At 39.0% G+C, this 16726-nt stretch overlaps 1 protein-coding gene across 1 annotated transcript in view; it reads left to right on the top strand.

Annotated features, from left to right (window-relative positions):
• The window catches only part of Dthd1 (death domain containing 1), a 61127-nt gene that overhangs the window by 12636 nt on the left and 31765 nt on the right, over positions 1–16726 (top strand). The window contains 2 exon segments of the mRNA XM_028868143.2: positions 5293–5457; positions 9431–9720. Of these exon segments, the coding sequence (XP_028723976.2) occupies positions 5293–5457; positions 9431–9720 (455 nt within the window).

Here is a 16726-nt window from a genome sequence, read left to right on the forward strand (position 1 = left end):
CAACATCAATTTATAAAGTGAATTTCATGTTGCTTAGAAATGGATACTCGCCGGGCGGTGGTGGCGCACGCCTTTAATCCCAGCACTTGGGAGGCAGAGGCAGGCAGATCTCTGTGAGTTTGAGGCCAGTCTTGGCTACCAAGTGAGTTCCAGGAAAGGCACAAAGCTACACAGAGAAACCCTGTCTCGAAAAACCAAAAAAAAAAAAAATGGATACTCAAAAAGAAAGAAAGAAAGAAAGAAAGAAAGAAAGAAAGAAAGAAAGAAAGAAAGAAAGAAAGAAAGAAATGGATACTCATTGGTAATATAGAAAAAGAAAGTAAAGACAAAGAGAAAAATAGGTAAAGATGATATTTGTCTTCTCTATATAGTTTTTCTACCTTGTATATTTGCTCCATTAACAAACATGCATTATTATTAATTGCTTCATTTTATAGTTGGGTAAAGTAGATTTAGTTATCTTTTATTTTATCCAAAATAATCTTAACAAATGTTATTTCATTTGTATACTCCTTGGTATATGAAGATAGTTGCCTTGGGGATGGATAGATAAGTAGTCAGGTTAGAAACAAGAGCCTCCTGAATGGAAATTGATTGGAGTCATCACCCTAATTTTTCCATGAAGTACAGCATTGTGGAAATATTTCTTCTTTGTTGAGTTAGATATTCTGAAGCCTGTTGGGAATTAAAAAACAAAATGAAGAAGGGAATTTGAATGGGTAGACTCTGCTGATCAGTAAGACAGGTTAACAATGTATATATTTTCACTTTTGAAGAAATAAATGTTTATGCTAGTGCTTAATGTGCAGTGTCTTTGGTAGCACAATCTCAAGGTATAGTAACTGACTTTCATATGAGCTCAACAAAGAAAAGTGTTCTTTTTTTCAACAATAACTTTTCGAATAGAGACATGTGCGAGTGGTTGTACTAATACTGACAGATCATAAGAAATCCCTAGCTGTCTTGACCAGATACATATCCACAACATATAGTAGATTAGAATATGGAGTCTGTGATATGTGTAACTGGGACTAAGGACATTGTCAATTAGGCAAGACACCAAAAGTTTATAACTTGATAATTAAACAGGGTAGTTGAATCAGAAAAACAAAAACTTTTTTCTCAATATCAGTCATTTGAATTGAAATCCCAAAGTGATAATATTGGTAACAAATATTAAACTCAGAGTGTACAATTTGATCCAGAAAATGATCATCAATTTGCAAACTTAATACAAACCATGTAGAAAATAGACCACTGGAAATTCCTCAGTATGCCATACACCCTAGGCAATGTGACCATGCATACGTTCCTTGTCCATATACTGTCTTAGGGTTTCTATTGTGATGACATTGTGACCAAAAGCAACTTGGGGAGAAAAGTGTTTATCTGGCTTACACTTCCATATCATAGTCCATCATCTCTGAAGGAAGTCTGGGCAGAAACTGAAATGGAGACCATTGAGGAGTGCTGCCTACTGGCTTTCTCCCCATGGCTTGCTCAGCCCACTCTTGTATACAACTCAGGACCACTTGCCCAAGGGTGGCACCACCCACAGTGGCCTGTCCCACATCAATCATGAATCAGGAAAATGCTCTACAGACTTGCTACAGACAATGTGATGGAATAATTTTTGCAATTGAGGTTTCTCTTCCTGGGTAACTTTAACTTGTGTCGAGTTGACAAAAAAAAAATTAGTCAGGAGACACTTCTATTTTAAAACAGCTCCGTCATCAACATGTATAATTTATAGTGGGAGTTGTTTTAAATTTTTGAGTAAAGAAATTCTATGTAAAAATCAGTACTTTAATGACTAAATTAGTTTTCTGAGAAAAGTTAATCCTAAAGCATTGACATTCACATTTAAAGGCCCATGCATTATGCATACCACAAAGGGATTGTTCTGAAAGTAAAATGTGATATGAGAATTTTGATAATGTGATTGCTTGCAGCACATGTTTTCTTAGAGATTAATAGCATATTTATTTTAGTCAGCATCTTCACAGAACCTGATTATACTTTGGGAAGAGATGAACATTTTAAAATAAACCATTTTTTTTTTAGAAAGATGCACTATATTTTATTTATTTTAATTTTTCAGCACGCATGTGTGAGAGTGTGTATGCACGTGGGCATGTGTGTGGAGATCCTAGGTTGATGTTGGGTGTCTTTCTCAATCGCTCTTCACTTTATCAACTAACAGTGTACCTCCCTGAATGTGGAACAGACCGGCTCAACTAGTCTGTCTAATCAGTTTGCTTCAAGGATTCCATATGTCCATCTCCTGACCAATGAGATTATAAAAGGGCAGACACACCTACCCACCCATCATTTACATTAGTGGTAGGGGTCAGAATTCCTGTGCTCATGCTCCATGTTGTGCTAGCCAAACCATCTCCCCAGTTCTGGTTTTATATTTTGGAGAATTGTCATAACATCAAAATGTCATTTTTTGATCTTGACCAAGTACTAGTCATTACTAGGCAACATTATCAAGGTTTGCTAATAGTGCATAAGTAGGGCATAGATGTTTGGTTAGAGAGCTGTTAATCCTAGGAGGTATGGATGTAACATGCCATTATTTGACTTAAAGATACATTACATCTATTACTGCACATTGTTTCTTTAACTCAGGACTTCTTCTTTTTTGTGTTTTGAGACAGACTCTGGTTCTCTAGCTCTTCTGGTACCTCCTGTGTAGCCCAGCTGGCTGCACACTCTCTGTTCTCCTTCGTCCTCGGCCTACTCAGTCCTAAGGTTACAGGCACATGCTATTAATCTTGGTTATTAAGGACACCTTTTAAGTCACAGAAAAGGAAACAAAAGTCTTCAGTCAAAAAGTGCTAAGCTGGGCGGTGGTGGCGCACGCCTTTAATCCCAGCACTTGGGAGGCAGAGGCAGGCGGATCTCTATGAGTTCAAGACCAGCCTGGACTACCAAGTGAGTTCCAGGAAAGGCACAAAACTACACAGAGAAACCCTGTCTCAAAAACCAAAAAAAAAAAAAAGTGCTATAACTTTTTATTTATTTATATTTTCGTGTACTGGGGATAAAACATAGTCTCTCATTTATGTTCTTTCCTGAACCAATTATATTCTCTGACATGTTTGTACCTCATGTAGATGATACCCACTACATCTTCATAAATCCAAGTTAGAGAAAAACAGGAATATTTCCCTCATTTATATGTATAGAAGCCTAGAGCTGAACTCCCATTCCAAATGTATTAGAAACTCATAACTGGACCCAGAAGGAATACGGAATACAGATCAGCCTATGTTATGAAGTGAAAACAAACTTCTCAACAGTCCTTGTATCTTACTATACGTATATAACAACAGTCTTTATATCTCATTCCATGCTATGAAAGGCTGTTTCTTGCTTCTTACGCCTGTACTTAGGCACAGAACAAACACTTTCTGGTCGCCATCATGGCTGTAGAACAACTTTGGGTAGATCCACTAGCAATAAGCCTCATGTTTCCAAAGTGACAAATCTCTCTTCAATTTCCAATTATTTACCTGGAACTAGTCACATGGTCTCATTCAACTCTAGTGATAGAGACATGCAACCCCATTGTACACTCAAAGCAAAGGATTAGCCAATATTTTAGTGGCCATTGCTCATGAATGCCAGATGCACTATTTGGCTGAATCAAATAACTGTCTGTCCTGAGTCAGGGTGTATGGGCTTTCACTACGTGTTACAACCTCACGGAAACTCAGAGCACTGGCAGAAAAAAAAAGTGAATAGTTACTACCATAGGTAGGTTTAGGGAAGGATCAACACTGGATTTAGTGAAATTTATTTCTAGTGAATGATCAAGATTCTGATTCAGTGTGAGTATATTCTCCAGTGCAAATTAATTTTCAAGGATTAAAAAAAATCTACCACATCTGTGATTATAATCTAACATCCCAAAGCCAATTTCCATAATTTTTTATTTTATTCTGTCAGAGTCCCTGAAAAACCAATAGAGGATTTTAAAAATGATGTAAGTTCTTTGTTTCTGAGTCATAGGACATATTGGTCTGTGAAACTGAGGTAAATTTTATAATTCTACTTATTTACACACACACACCACATCACATAAATACATGGAGAGAGAGAGGAGACAGAGAGTGGGAGATAAGAGAGATCGATCTTGATTTTGGTAGCTAGCTAAATTGTTTTTGTTCCCCAGCAAGTTGCAGGACATTTTTCTCCAAAGATGTCTAGTATCAACAGTTTTTTGTTTTTTGTTGTAAAGAACAGATACTGTTTAAAAGAATGCAAGAACATTCATTGAAGGACCTCATATTTGTCTCGGAAGACTCCATTGTTTCTTTCACATTAATTTTTTTCTTACCCCCTTAACATCTAAATTTTCTTCTTAATATGCACACTATCAATTGATTTTCTTAGTCCAGCGCTTTGCAACCAAAGTAAAATGATGAGCCATAGTCTCTGAACTCCGACATAGCCAAATTCCAAAGAAAGGGAACCGCGTTGGCTGGCTCTTAGAAACTGGTCTATGGAATGAACTCTAGTTGGCAAGCAGTAACATGTGGTACTTAAAGCTGTTAGGCTTTGGGTGGGACATGTTATATAAGCAGGAAAAGTATTTAAGAAAGCATATTGGCTATCTTCTGCTGTAGGATGTGGAATGGGAATATTAATACCACTTAACACTTTCAATGAATGCTTTATAAGTATCCACACTTGCATATATAATTCTATAATAAAGTTAATATTGTTCTAATGTGATAGCCAGTGAAATTGAGATACATAAATACAAAATACCTTATGTATGGTCATTTGATTTTAAGAGACGGAACCCAGCCAGAGGAAATGGTGTTGGAGTCTATGATTTTACCCAGCATGCTATACAATCATTCTTGAGTACCCCTAAAGTGTCTGTACTTGTCCCTCTGAGTCCATTATGTTTTTGTGTTCCCTTAAACCTTCTTTTGCCAGTAATAAAATGTATTTCATTCTTCAAATCCATTATTTCACACCAGCATTTTTATTCTGCAAATATCCTTGAATAGTATATTTTCTCCTAAATCCCCCATACTTTCTTCTTAGTACCACCCAGATCGTCCCATGCTATAAACAGGTAGTACTATGATAGTATATGGATACTTCTAGAAGCAAGGGCTATAATTGTCCCATCTTGAAGTCAGAAATAATTAGGAATGCATAGTGTACACACGATGGATTGTTGCTGGATTAGTTACTTCATGAAAAGTAGAATTTTAATGTGATTTGTGCTATGTGGATTTTCACCCATTTCTGTTAACCATTTTATAGGACCAAGAGTGCTTCCATCAGAAAACCTGGTAACAACGCTTGTGAAACTTTGAAATTACTTGGATTCAGAAGCAGAGACAGTGGTTGGTTTGGGATTGATGATGTCGTGGTGAGAACTGTCCAGAATGGCTTGGTATCTTTCGAATTGTGTGAACACTTAGAGAGGTAAGGCCATAGAAAATGATCAGAGGTGATGGCACTCTCCTATAGACTGTAATTAATGTGTAGGAATGGGATCATAGAAACATACGCTGGCTTTTAGGGTGTACTTAAAATGCAAACCACAATGGACATGGATCCTCTCTTTGCAATTTTTCTCACGACAGTTTAAGTAGGGCTTTCAAAACTTACTTTCAGCATAGGTTTATTTTTATAGGTTTCTCTTACCACAAAAATAGTTTCAAAACAGCACCTTCATTTCTTAAATTCCACAGGAGAGTAATTAACTGTTCGTATTATGCTCATCTCACAACTATGTAGATATAAACTGAATTTGTTATTTCAGTTCCTTCATTTAGCTTTCTCATTTCCATGTATTCTAGACGGCCCATTAAAGGAGTGTTTTAGACAATTTTCAGGTACATGAGGAGTAGACACTCATGAAGAGAGGCAATCACATGTCTAAAGATAGGTTTCCTTTCGTAATGAAGACCCGACCTCTGTGATTATCCCCAGGCCAAATTCTGCAGAAACACAGTGTGAGCTGAAAGCGTAAGTGCCTGACTGAGGGAGGGCTCTCAGGAAGATCCTGTGAGGAAAGGAAGGAAGTGGAGGAGTCCAGGGAACATGATGGCAAAGCTGGTTTTTGTTGGCTCTTCCCCAGTCTGGTGCCTCAGGGGAGCTCTGGAATACCACAGTGGTTGGCTTTGATGGTTACACCTGGCAGTCCTTGTCTGTGAGAGAAGTCTGCTCTGGATGAGAGTTTCTGTTCTCTGGAGGCCAATCAAGGGTTAACTTGTCCTGTTCTGGGATCTAAGTCTGTATTAGTTTCCCAGGGGTGCTGTAACAAAATGTCACACATTTATTTATTATCCTACAGTTCTAGAGGCTCCGTACCTCCAATCAGAGCATGTATAGGATTTGCTCCCCTTGAGAACTTCAAGGGACGAATCAGCTAGAAGCCTGTCCCTGACTTATAAATGACCATTGCTCTCCTCACACAGTGTTCTGTGTGTTCTTCTTTTTCTGCTGAAAACTCCTGCTTTGAAGTACACTAGTAATATTGAATTAGGGTCATCCTAGTGTCTTCACCTTGGTTTGTATACCTCTGTAGTGACATAAAGAGTTACATGAACATTAGCATTGAGGATATGATTTAGGGTGGTACAAAATTAAACCCCAAACAAGATCCATCATAAAAATTCTCACATCACAGAAATGGAGATGAGTATTTCACCCCCACCTACATGTGTTACAGAAACGGATTATTTTCAACATCATTTGCTTCCGTGTTTTGAAGTATTACTTGGATACTTTTCTATATCCTTACTCTGTTGAATGATGGAATAATGAACATTTCAAACCTTGGCAATTGCACTACAATACAAAGAACACAGTGTACTCACACAAAGCTGGGTAGCATAGCCTGGAATAAATCTAAGAGTGTGTGGTTGCAGCTGATTTAAACATAAAATAGCTATATCAAAATGTATTTCAGTATACTAAAAATATTGGATACAAGATGTTTTTATAATGCTTTTACCATGGATGGAGTTTGCAGGGCAGGGCATAGTTCTGGGTGAGTCTGAACACTGAATCTGAAGACCCAAGATGTTACTCTGCACTGTGTAAGATTATAAATACTGTGTCATTGGTGAGACTAAATTTACTGTGTTTTTCTTCAATCATAAACAGTATTACTATTATTTCATTATTTCATATATTTAAAAATTTCACATTTTGCTGGGCGGTGGTGGCGCACGCCTTTAATCCCAGCACTCGGGAGGCAGAGCCAGGTGGATCTCTGTGAGTTCGAGGCCAGCCTGGGCTACCAAGTGAGTTCCAGGAAAGGCACAAAGCTACACAGAGAAACCCTGTCTCGAAAAAAAAAAAAAATTCACATTTTGGGTCATTTGTGTTATCAATTAACTTAAAACAGAAGCATATTGTTTAGCTATATAAAACTGTTTCCCTTACATTCTTTTCTCTCTTTATTTTTTTCTAAGAGTGCAGGTACCTATGATGTTCAAAAGACAGTGTAGGATTTCCTAGAGCTGAGAGCACTGTTGGTTTTGAGCAGCCTGCCACCAGTGCTAGGTGTAGTGGGTAGCCATTCCAACTTGGATCTGGAAGCTCCAACCCCCATTGAGACTCTGGCAACTGTCACGCCTACGACGCGGGGGTCTGGGGAAAGTGTATCGCAATCCAACGGTGTTCTCTGGAGCTCTGCACAATCAATCTCCACTATCCAGGGTCCAGGCGCAGAGAGAGCGCTCAGAGCAGAGCGAGCGCTTGCCCATCCAGCTCTCAGGTTACCAGCACCTCCCCTCGCCCCGCCTCGTAGGCGTGACAGTTGCCAGAGTCTCAATGGGGGTTGGAGCTTCCAGATCCAAGTTGGAATGGCTACCCACTACAGCTAGGAACCTAACTTGGGTCCTACACTAGGAGAGAATGTGATCTTAACCATTGAGACATCTCTATTTGCCTTGTTTACATTTTATTTTCTGCAAATTTCTATTTTAAATTGTTATTCATTTATTTATTTCATATTGTTTGAGACAGGATCTTGCGAGCTAGTCCTGGATATGCTCAAACCTTTCTATTTAGACAAGACTGGCCTCATGTTCATGGCGATCCTCCTGCCTCTACCTCCTTACTGCTGGAATTACAGACGCAAACCAACCCATCTGGATTTATTTAATTTTGTTGTTGTTTTAAAGTCAAAGATACAAATAAACATTATTCTAGGTCTACATAGCATCAGAATCACCCAAATACTGCCTTTTAACTCCTTACTTTGTCCTACTAGAAGCTCTTTAGGGGCAACAACATACCTGGAGCTGTCATCTTTTATGAGAGCAGTGTCTTCTTCTGTACCCCAAACATTATGTAGATTTGAATGCATTCTAAACTAATAATCAAAGTACATTAAATACAAAAGGCAGTAATATAGTTGCTTATTGTTATCATCAAGTATCATGTACTATGCATAATTACATGTGCTGTAATTTCATACACTTGGCAGGGCAATAGGTTTTGCATACCAACATCACCACACACATGTGAGTAATGTCCTTGTACTGTGGTGTTAAGACTGCAACATCAATAAGTGATAGAATTTTTCAGCTCAATGTTCCTATTCTCATAGGAACAAACAGGTATGTGCAGTCACTGATTGAAATGGTATAGAATACGTGACTCTATAATGAAAACATAGGACCACTTCTAGAACTCAGCTGAGACAGAGTGATTACTTTAAGGCTATGTTTTAGAGGGGGATATGGTAGGGTTCACCTGTAATCTCATCACATGGAAAGCTGAGGAAGGACTGTTGTGAGTTCAAGACTAGCTGGGCTGCAGAGCAAGAACAAACTACCCAACAATATCCAAAGGCATCTTTTAGAATTTAGCTTGAGACCTAGGGAGAGGTCTTGGTCAGTAAAGTTCCTGCCATGCAAACAACAGGACCTCAGTTCAGTTCCCCAGCATTCAAACACCTTAGTATGACAGCTCACATCTGCAACTTTAGTATTGAAGAGAACAGAGACAGGCAGATCTCTGGTACTCATTGGCCAGCAAGTCTAGTGGACCTGATGAGCTCTCTTAGGTTCACCAAGATACTCTATGAGACAGTCTATCTCAAATAATAAGATGGAAAGGAATGGAGAGATACCTAACATCTAACATTGATCTCTAGCCTCCACATGCATGCATGTACATGTGCCCACACAGCCAAATGTACACCCATACAAACAACATGCATACAGAACACACAGCCAAAGACAACAAACAACTTAGTTGATCTGAATTAGTTTCTTGACTGCCTGGAATTTCACTAAAGTCCTTCATTAGCATAGGTAGTTGATCATCAGAATGACTGCTCTAAGTGGAAGTTAAGAAAAGCAATTTTTTTCTTTGGGTTTGTGGTATTTCAGTGCTTCCTATTCCCTTTGGGTCTCACCTCTTTCCTTTGACACAGGTTCATTGTGCTCCACCTGTCTTCCACAGCGGACAATAGCCACTTGGTTTCTTTTGTGAAGTCTTTAGAGGAAGCCTCACTCAGCACCACTGCCTGTATTGTGCTGTCACACCAGAAGGACAATCCGCACAGAGTGGTTATTTTAGTGGTACCTTCGAAGGAGTTAAACCTGGTACTGAAGGACTTGCGCTCAGAAGGCTTTGGAGGACTTCCAGAATCATCTAAACATTTCCAAGTAAGAGAAGGAGAACAACTTCTTTTAAGGTTTACTGGAAACATATTTGGCTCAAGTAAGTATGAGGAAATATTCTTATGTGTTTTACAGACTATAAGCCACAAACCTTAGATGCAACACCCAAAACTTGTATTACTAAGGCAAACTTCCCTTTAGAGAATTTGGGGAAACATTTACTGACTAGTCTATCTAGGCACTAGTCTTTTTATGTACAGGGGCACGTGTGTCTTTTTGGACAGATTCTAAGTGACATTCTTTTAGAAACAGTCTTCTTCATGATTGCTCCTGAGTTCAAGTTAATATCACCTCTTCCTTGTGACAACTCCATAGCTTCTAAATGCTACCTGCTTCTACCTGGCAATGTGAATGTGTTCCCATAAGGAAATAACAATTTGTTGAGAAACAGACCATGTGACAAATGGCCCCCACTTATGATGATTTGACTTAGGAAAGTTGACTTTATGATACACAATGGCAAAACACATTCAAGTAGAAGTGGTACATTCTGAGTTTTGGTCTTTCTCCACCTTATCTGCTTCAGGACTGATACTGTCTGTGATGTCACAACTCCTAGTTGGCCACTCAGTCTCAAGGGGAAAGAACTAATATTCTGTGGTATGTTGGGTTGCTAAGCCATGGTGTTAAGTATTTGACATGTATTAAGTGTGTTTTTGACATGATGTTTTCTATTTGTTACATTTGTAAGAAAGTGGTAACATCACAAGTTCAGGAGCATCTGTCTGTCACTCTTCCAGCAGAACTGTATTAGCTTCCATTGCACCTAAAATTATCTACATACTCTTTAATGTGTCTGTTAAGGATCCGTCATGGGTCAGTAGACTCCCATGAGATATATGATTAGAAGTATGCCATGTAATTCCTTATTTTAAATTACATGTATTTTATTTTACATATTTTAAAATATATTCTCAGAAATATATTTTACATTTGGAAAGTGATCTGAGGTACAAAAGAAGCTTAAGAATATTATATGTGGGCAACACACCCTGCAGATTTCTCATTCCCACATTTACCCAGTATTGTTCTTGTTCTCATTATAAATGACATTAAAATTAGAAATTAGTGGCTCCTAGGTTTGGGTTTTACTCATATTCTCAGGAGACATTCTTCACTGGAATGAAAGTCCATGGGACAGTGAGCATGTCTTCCTTGTCTGATGCCTTCTGAGCCTAGTGGCACCTTCTTTCATTGACTAGAGAGTGAATGAATAAAGATATGGCAGTGCTGAAGAAGATGAACTAGATGATGGCAGTGGGAGATGCTGGGGGGAGGGAGGGAGAAGTGAGTGGTTGGGGAGGTGAAGAAGATGAAAGACAGTGAAAGGGCAAGTGAGAAGGAAAAAAGAGAAGAAGAGTAAAGGGATAGGTAAAAGAAGAGAACAAAAGGTCTTGAGAGGAATTGCCATCTGGGTATTTCTTTTTCATCAACTACTTCCAATTTTCAATTCCTTCCTTGAGTAAAATAGAATATCAAAGGTATGGTGATAATGGTGGCATGTGAGAGAGAATTCAAGGGTAGATTTTGTGGGAGAGTTCTGAATCAGGAACCTTACTATGCACTTGACTTGATGTAATATTCTTTGTATATTTATAAATTAATATGTATAATATTGAATCCATGATGCTTACTATCTCTCATTCAGAAAATGGTCCCAAGGCCTTATGTGGTATTTGTAGCTCACAAAGAAAATGAGGTTTGAAGCCAGTACAGTTTGAACCCTCACAGGGATAAGTGAGACCCATTATTACCCAATATCTCCCAATCTAAAGTGTCTCTTCTACTCTTATTCATATGTCACTGGAGGAGAGGAGAAAAGAAGGATGGGAATGATGCCTTTCTACTTAAGTTCTGAAGCAGAAACCAAACTTGACACCCAAGGAAGAGAGATAGTCATAACTCAGAAGTACTCCACCCAAACTAATGATGCAAATGATGTTTTCTACAATACCAAAGAGGCAGCTGTGCTTACCTACTGTCCTAAACAGAACTGAGCTGTTGTCTTTACAGGCAGGGAATCTGTTGTCTTGACTGAGTCCAGGGTCCCATGCTATTAAGACAGCCTAAAGATGGACAGCATGCTTGCCAGCCTGTCTAGGAGGGATGGAGATGACCTCATCTTCATTCAAAGAAACCGAGGCAGGCAAGATACCCATATTCTTTCTATTGTCCTTTTCCAGGAGATTCTTGTTCATATTAGGATCCTCACTGGAATTTTCTGGATCGAGAAGGAATATGACTCTCCACAAAGAGTTGATACCTATCTCTCCATCAGAATATGGGAAGCCGAAGGAGATAACCCCAGGTGTCCCCTGTCTGCTGGGCCCTCATCTCCTCCCCTGCTTCTCTCCCACCCTAATGTCTCCTATTTCATCTTCTTAATGATCATGTTCAAGGATGTGTTCTTTATTCTTCCCCGCCACAATTTTTTAGAGCCTTATTTTATTTTCACAGATGTTCCCCCTTTCTTTTGTGTCCCCTGCCACAGATGCCACTTTCTATTTACTTATTTAATGCCATTTTCCCTATAAAGACTCTCATTGGAAGGGGGCAGTCTTGTTGCAGACACCACACAACCCCCACCCCCTAGTATAGTACAGGGCAGATAGAAGGAACTCTGTGATTAGAAATAAAAACAAAGGTCTTGGCATTGCACTAATGATTTTGGTGGTTGAATGAATTAATGATGAATAAATTCATTAATACATTTGTAGCTAGAGTTTTCCTGCCTGGCCCAGGGTCAGGACAAATCTCTCTTACCCTCCAGTCCCACGGCCGCTCAGACCCAACCAAGTAAACACACAAAGACTTATATTGCTTACAAACTGTATGGCCGTGGCAGGCTTCTTGCTATCTAAATTTTATCTTAAATTAACCCATGTCTATTAGTCTATAAGTTGCCACATGGCTCATAACCTTCCGATACCTTACATCTTGCTTGTCATGGCAGCATCTGGCAGCGTCTCTCTGACTCAGCCTTCCACTTCCCAGAATTCTCATCTCTGTTTGTCCCACCTATACTTCCTGCCTGGCTACTGGCCAATTAGTGTTTTATTTATTAACCAATCAGAGCATCACATTTAACATACAGAACACCCCACAGCTCTTGCTGGAGAAGGAGAGAAGAGAATTCTGGGAAGTGGAAGGCTGAGGCAGAGAGATGCTGCCAGTCACCACCATGACAAGTGATATGTAAGGTACTAGTAAGCCACAAGCCATGTGGCAACTTACAGACTAATAGAAATGGGGTAATTTAAGCTATAAGAACAGTTAGCAAGAAGTCTGCCATGGCCATATGGTTTGTAAGCAATATAAGTCTCTGTGTGTTAACTTGGTTGGGTCTGAGCAGCTGTGGGACTGGTGGGTGAGAGAGATTTGTCCTGACCGTGGGCCAGGCAGGGCCAGGAAAACTCAAGCTACATACATTATTGGATTTAGACAACTGTCCAATAAAAACCCCAAAGTCCTCTGACCTACAAATATGCAACGTGGATGACTCTTGAGAAAGTTTCATAAGGCATAAACACTGTTGCTATTTCTGAGATGAGATCAAAGGAATGTTTCTGCATCTTGACCTTTATCGTTTGCCTGTCATTCTTCAGGACAGAGCTAGAGCATGCATTCATTCTCTGTCAGAGCTGTCAATACAGCACTTACACATTTTGTTGCACGACCCTTAGGATTCCTTTCAATGCAAACAAAATCCAGAAAATGCTAGCAATTTCTTAGGGGTTTTAGATAGTGATACTGTAGTCTCACTCCTAATGTATAGAAATACTCTGTGCAAGCCCGTGTGCCTCAAAGATGTTGGCAGTGTCGTATGTCCTTTGGCTCTGGGAAGTGATTCTGCTATGTCCATGGGTAGCACATTCAACTAATCATCTGTTCATTCACTCCGTAAAACTTATCAACTATTATGAATATTGTCATCTATAGACAAAACAAAGTAAGTCATTAAGTCAATACAATATACATTATAATGCTGGCTAAAAAGTATACCGCAGAAAACCAAAACAGGAAAAAGATAAAGAAGAGGCAGAATTATAATTTTAAACAATGATCATAGAAGAGTTATTAAGTAGGTGACATTTATATAATTCTCTAAGAGAATGAGCATTAATCCCATCTCAGGAAGTTTGTCTCAGGCATAGGCATTAAAAGTGCATATAAATTGTGTGCTTGAGGACCAGCAAAGGCTAAAAAAGCAGGATCAGAAGGCATGAGGAGAGGTCGTAGGAGATGCAGATTGATCACTCTTAGGGCCATTTCAAAGACTGTGCCTGAGACACCATTTGAGATGAGTGGTCCACAGAGGAGTAACATAACAAGCTAGACCACAACTCTGTTGAGAATAAGCTGTAAGGTGAGAGTTGAAATGAAGAGGCCATATAATGAGCTATTTCTGTAATTGAGCCATTTCTGTAAGGCCATGGTAGACTGTAAAGTAGAAGCTGTGGAGAGTCAGTAAGAATCATAAGAACACACAAAGACTGTTTCTCTTGAGGTATTTTGGTTCCTCCTATAACTAGCACTTTTGCTTCCTCATCTGACTTTTCTAGGGAAAGCACTTCTTCTTGTATGTGAATGCCTATGACATCAATAAAAGACATTTAACACTCATTTCCGAGAATATGTGTTGCTGTAAGAAACCTCTAGTTACTCACAAAATATAAATAACTTTTTAACATGGCAAGCATTTGTGCAATAGTGGTTGTCTCAATTCTCTACTAAGGGCTATGTGTCTTACATGGTCAGAAGGGGGAAACACTCTCCAAAGGTCAGCCAGCCAAAGCTTTCCTTCTCTGAGTTCGAAATGTCACTTTCATTTTTACTTCTTTGTATATGTCAGAGGAAGAGGAAAAATACTGTCATTTATTTTATGTTTTTCAGCCCTTTGTTCTTTTTCATTAGAGACTGATGGCCCTCAAAATATCATGTTCTCTCTTAACAACAATACAAGTCCAAATTTTTAAAAAAAAAATTATGTAACAAATTCTTTATAAGATCACTCATCTCTTACTGATAAATTCTCAATAAATGCATCCTTATTTAATTTACAGATGTGACTTTTAGAGTTCCATTACAGATACTACTAATTTTTAAAAGGCGTTTACACATTCTAAATCTGAATTTAACCAATGTAGGCATACTTCCAAATCCTTGTATCCTGTATATTAATCATCACTTGCAAGTAATTGTAAATCTCACAGGGAAAAAAGATATTAAAAAAAAAAGAAAAAGAAATTTTCTAAGTCACAGTTGACTAGGATCAACGTAGTGCTGTTTCTTCTGATAATTCTTGAGGTGGGAAGCAGAGACCTAACAAGACATTATTCAAGGGATCTGAAAACTTCAATTTCCAATATAGATCACATTTTAATCACCCCAAATAGTTTATCACTAAAAAAATGCTAACCTGAAACCTTCTTAAGTAACACACTCCTTCCCCCATAAGTAATTATCTTCAATGATCTGCTTCACTCCAGGAACCAGATTGCCACGACACAATCATATGCAAAGGGGACCCCTCCTTTTCACAATGGAGAACCTGTCTATTCCTGCTTTTAAGTGAAATTTAGAAATTTGCCAAAATGCCTTTTAGCGGCCATAGCAGGGAAACAGCAGTATCTTCTAAATCTTTTACTGAATTTCCCGCCCCCGCCCCAGGCAAAACAGAAGGCATTCATTCTGTGAGAGATATAGCTAAGCACCACCAGCTTTATGGCTTCCTAGAGAGTAGAACCTCAGTTTGGCGTTTCATTAAAAGTTTAACTATTTTGTTTAGCATACAGATGCAGTGCAACAACAGAATCTTGCTTCTTTCTCTTCATTTACTATCATGCTATCATTTCTTCAGCATTTAATATGTACCAGGAGTTGGGGCAATTATATTATTCATATTACATCAGGTCACTTTTAAGGGTAATCTTAGATGGCAAATGCTGTTTTTTCTGTTTTAAAGATGAGGAAGTCAAGGACCTCAAAGTTCCCCAAGCGTGGGAGCACTGGACAGATATTACCATGAAGACAAGCGGCAGAGGCTGGACTTGACTCTAGACCTTTACATCCCAAACATGCCACCTCAGCTGCTCTCTCAGAGCTTCCTAAAGATGTTGCAATGATGATGCAGGCAGGCACTGTCTGAGGAAGCATAGACATCTCTTCTGCTGTTGCAATATGAGGCCCTAAAACCTGCAGAGGTGCAAACTCCTGTTCACAAAAGCTTCACTAGTTTCAAAGAGAAGACTTATCTATGTCTTTGTTTTCAGAGCATTCACCACATTTTATTGACAATTCCAATAAATCCAGTAACTATTCCATTTGGAAGTTCCACAATGGCACTGTCTTTTTTCCATAATTGTGGCAACATTTTATTTCTGTTCTCTGTACTAAGGAAGCCATTAACTGGGCCATCGTGTCACACACTTTTAATCCTAACACTTGGGAGGCAGAGGCTGAGGCCGGTGGATCTCTGAGTTCAAGGCCAGTCTAGTGTATAGAGTGATTTCTAGGATAGCCAGAGCCACACAGAGAGACTTTTTCTTGAAAACCCAAAATGAATCAACCAAACAAACGAAACTAAGGAAGCCATGTGATTAATGTGGTAGCCACTGAGCATAGTAAGCATGGGTAGAGTGACTGAGAAGTTGAATTTTTAAACACATTTTAAACATTTATTCTCTCTCTCTCTCTCTCTCTCTCTCTCTCTCTCTCTCTCTCTCTCTCTCTCTCTGTGTGTGTGTGTGTGTGTGTGTGTGTGTGTGTGTGTGTGTGTAGATGAGAGGACAACTTGCAGGGGTCTGTGCTCTCCTATCATGTGGGATATGGGGATTGAAGTCAGGTATTAAGGCTTTGTGGCAAGCACCTTTACCTCTTGAGCCATCTAGGAGGTCAAATATTTGAACTTTTAATGGTCTTTAATTTAATTGTAATTTACACTTAAGCATCCACATGTCCCAGGAGAATACAGGACTAAAATATCCAATGTGTGCTCATGGCAGTGTGTGGTGTGATAGGAACAGCACAGAGGATGGAGAAAGATA

The sequence above is a fragment of the Peromyscus leucopus genome, chromosome 10 (genome assembly GCF_004664715.2).
Source record: "Peromyscus leucopus breed LL Stock chromosome 10, UCI_PerLeu_2.1, whole genome shotgun sequence".
NCBI lineage: Eukaryota > Metazoa > Chordata > Mammalia > Rodentia > Cricetidae > Peromyscus > Peromyscus leucopus.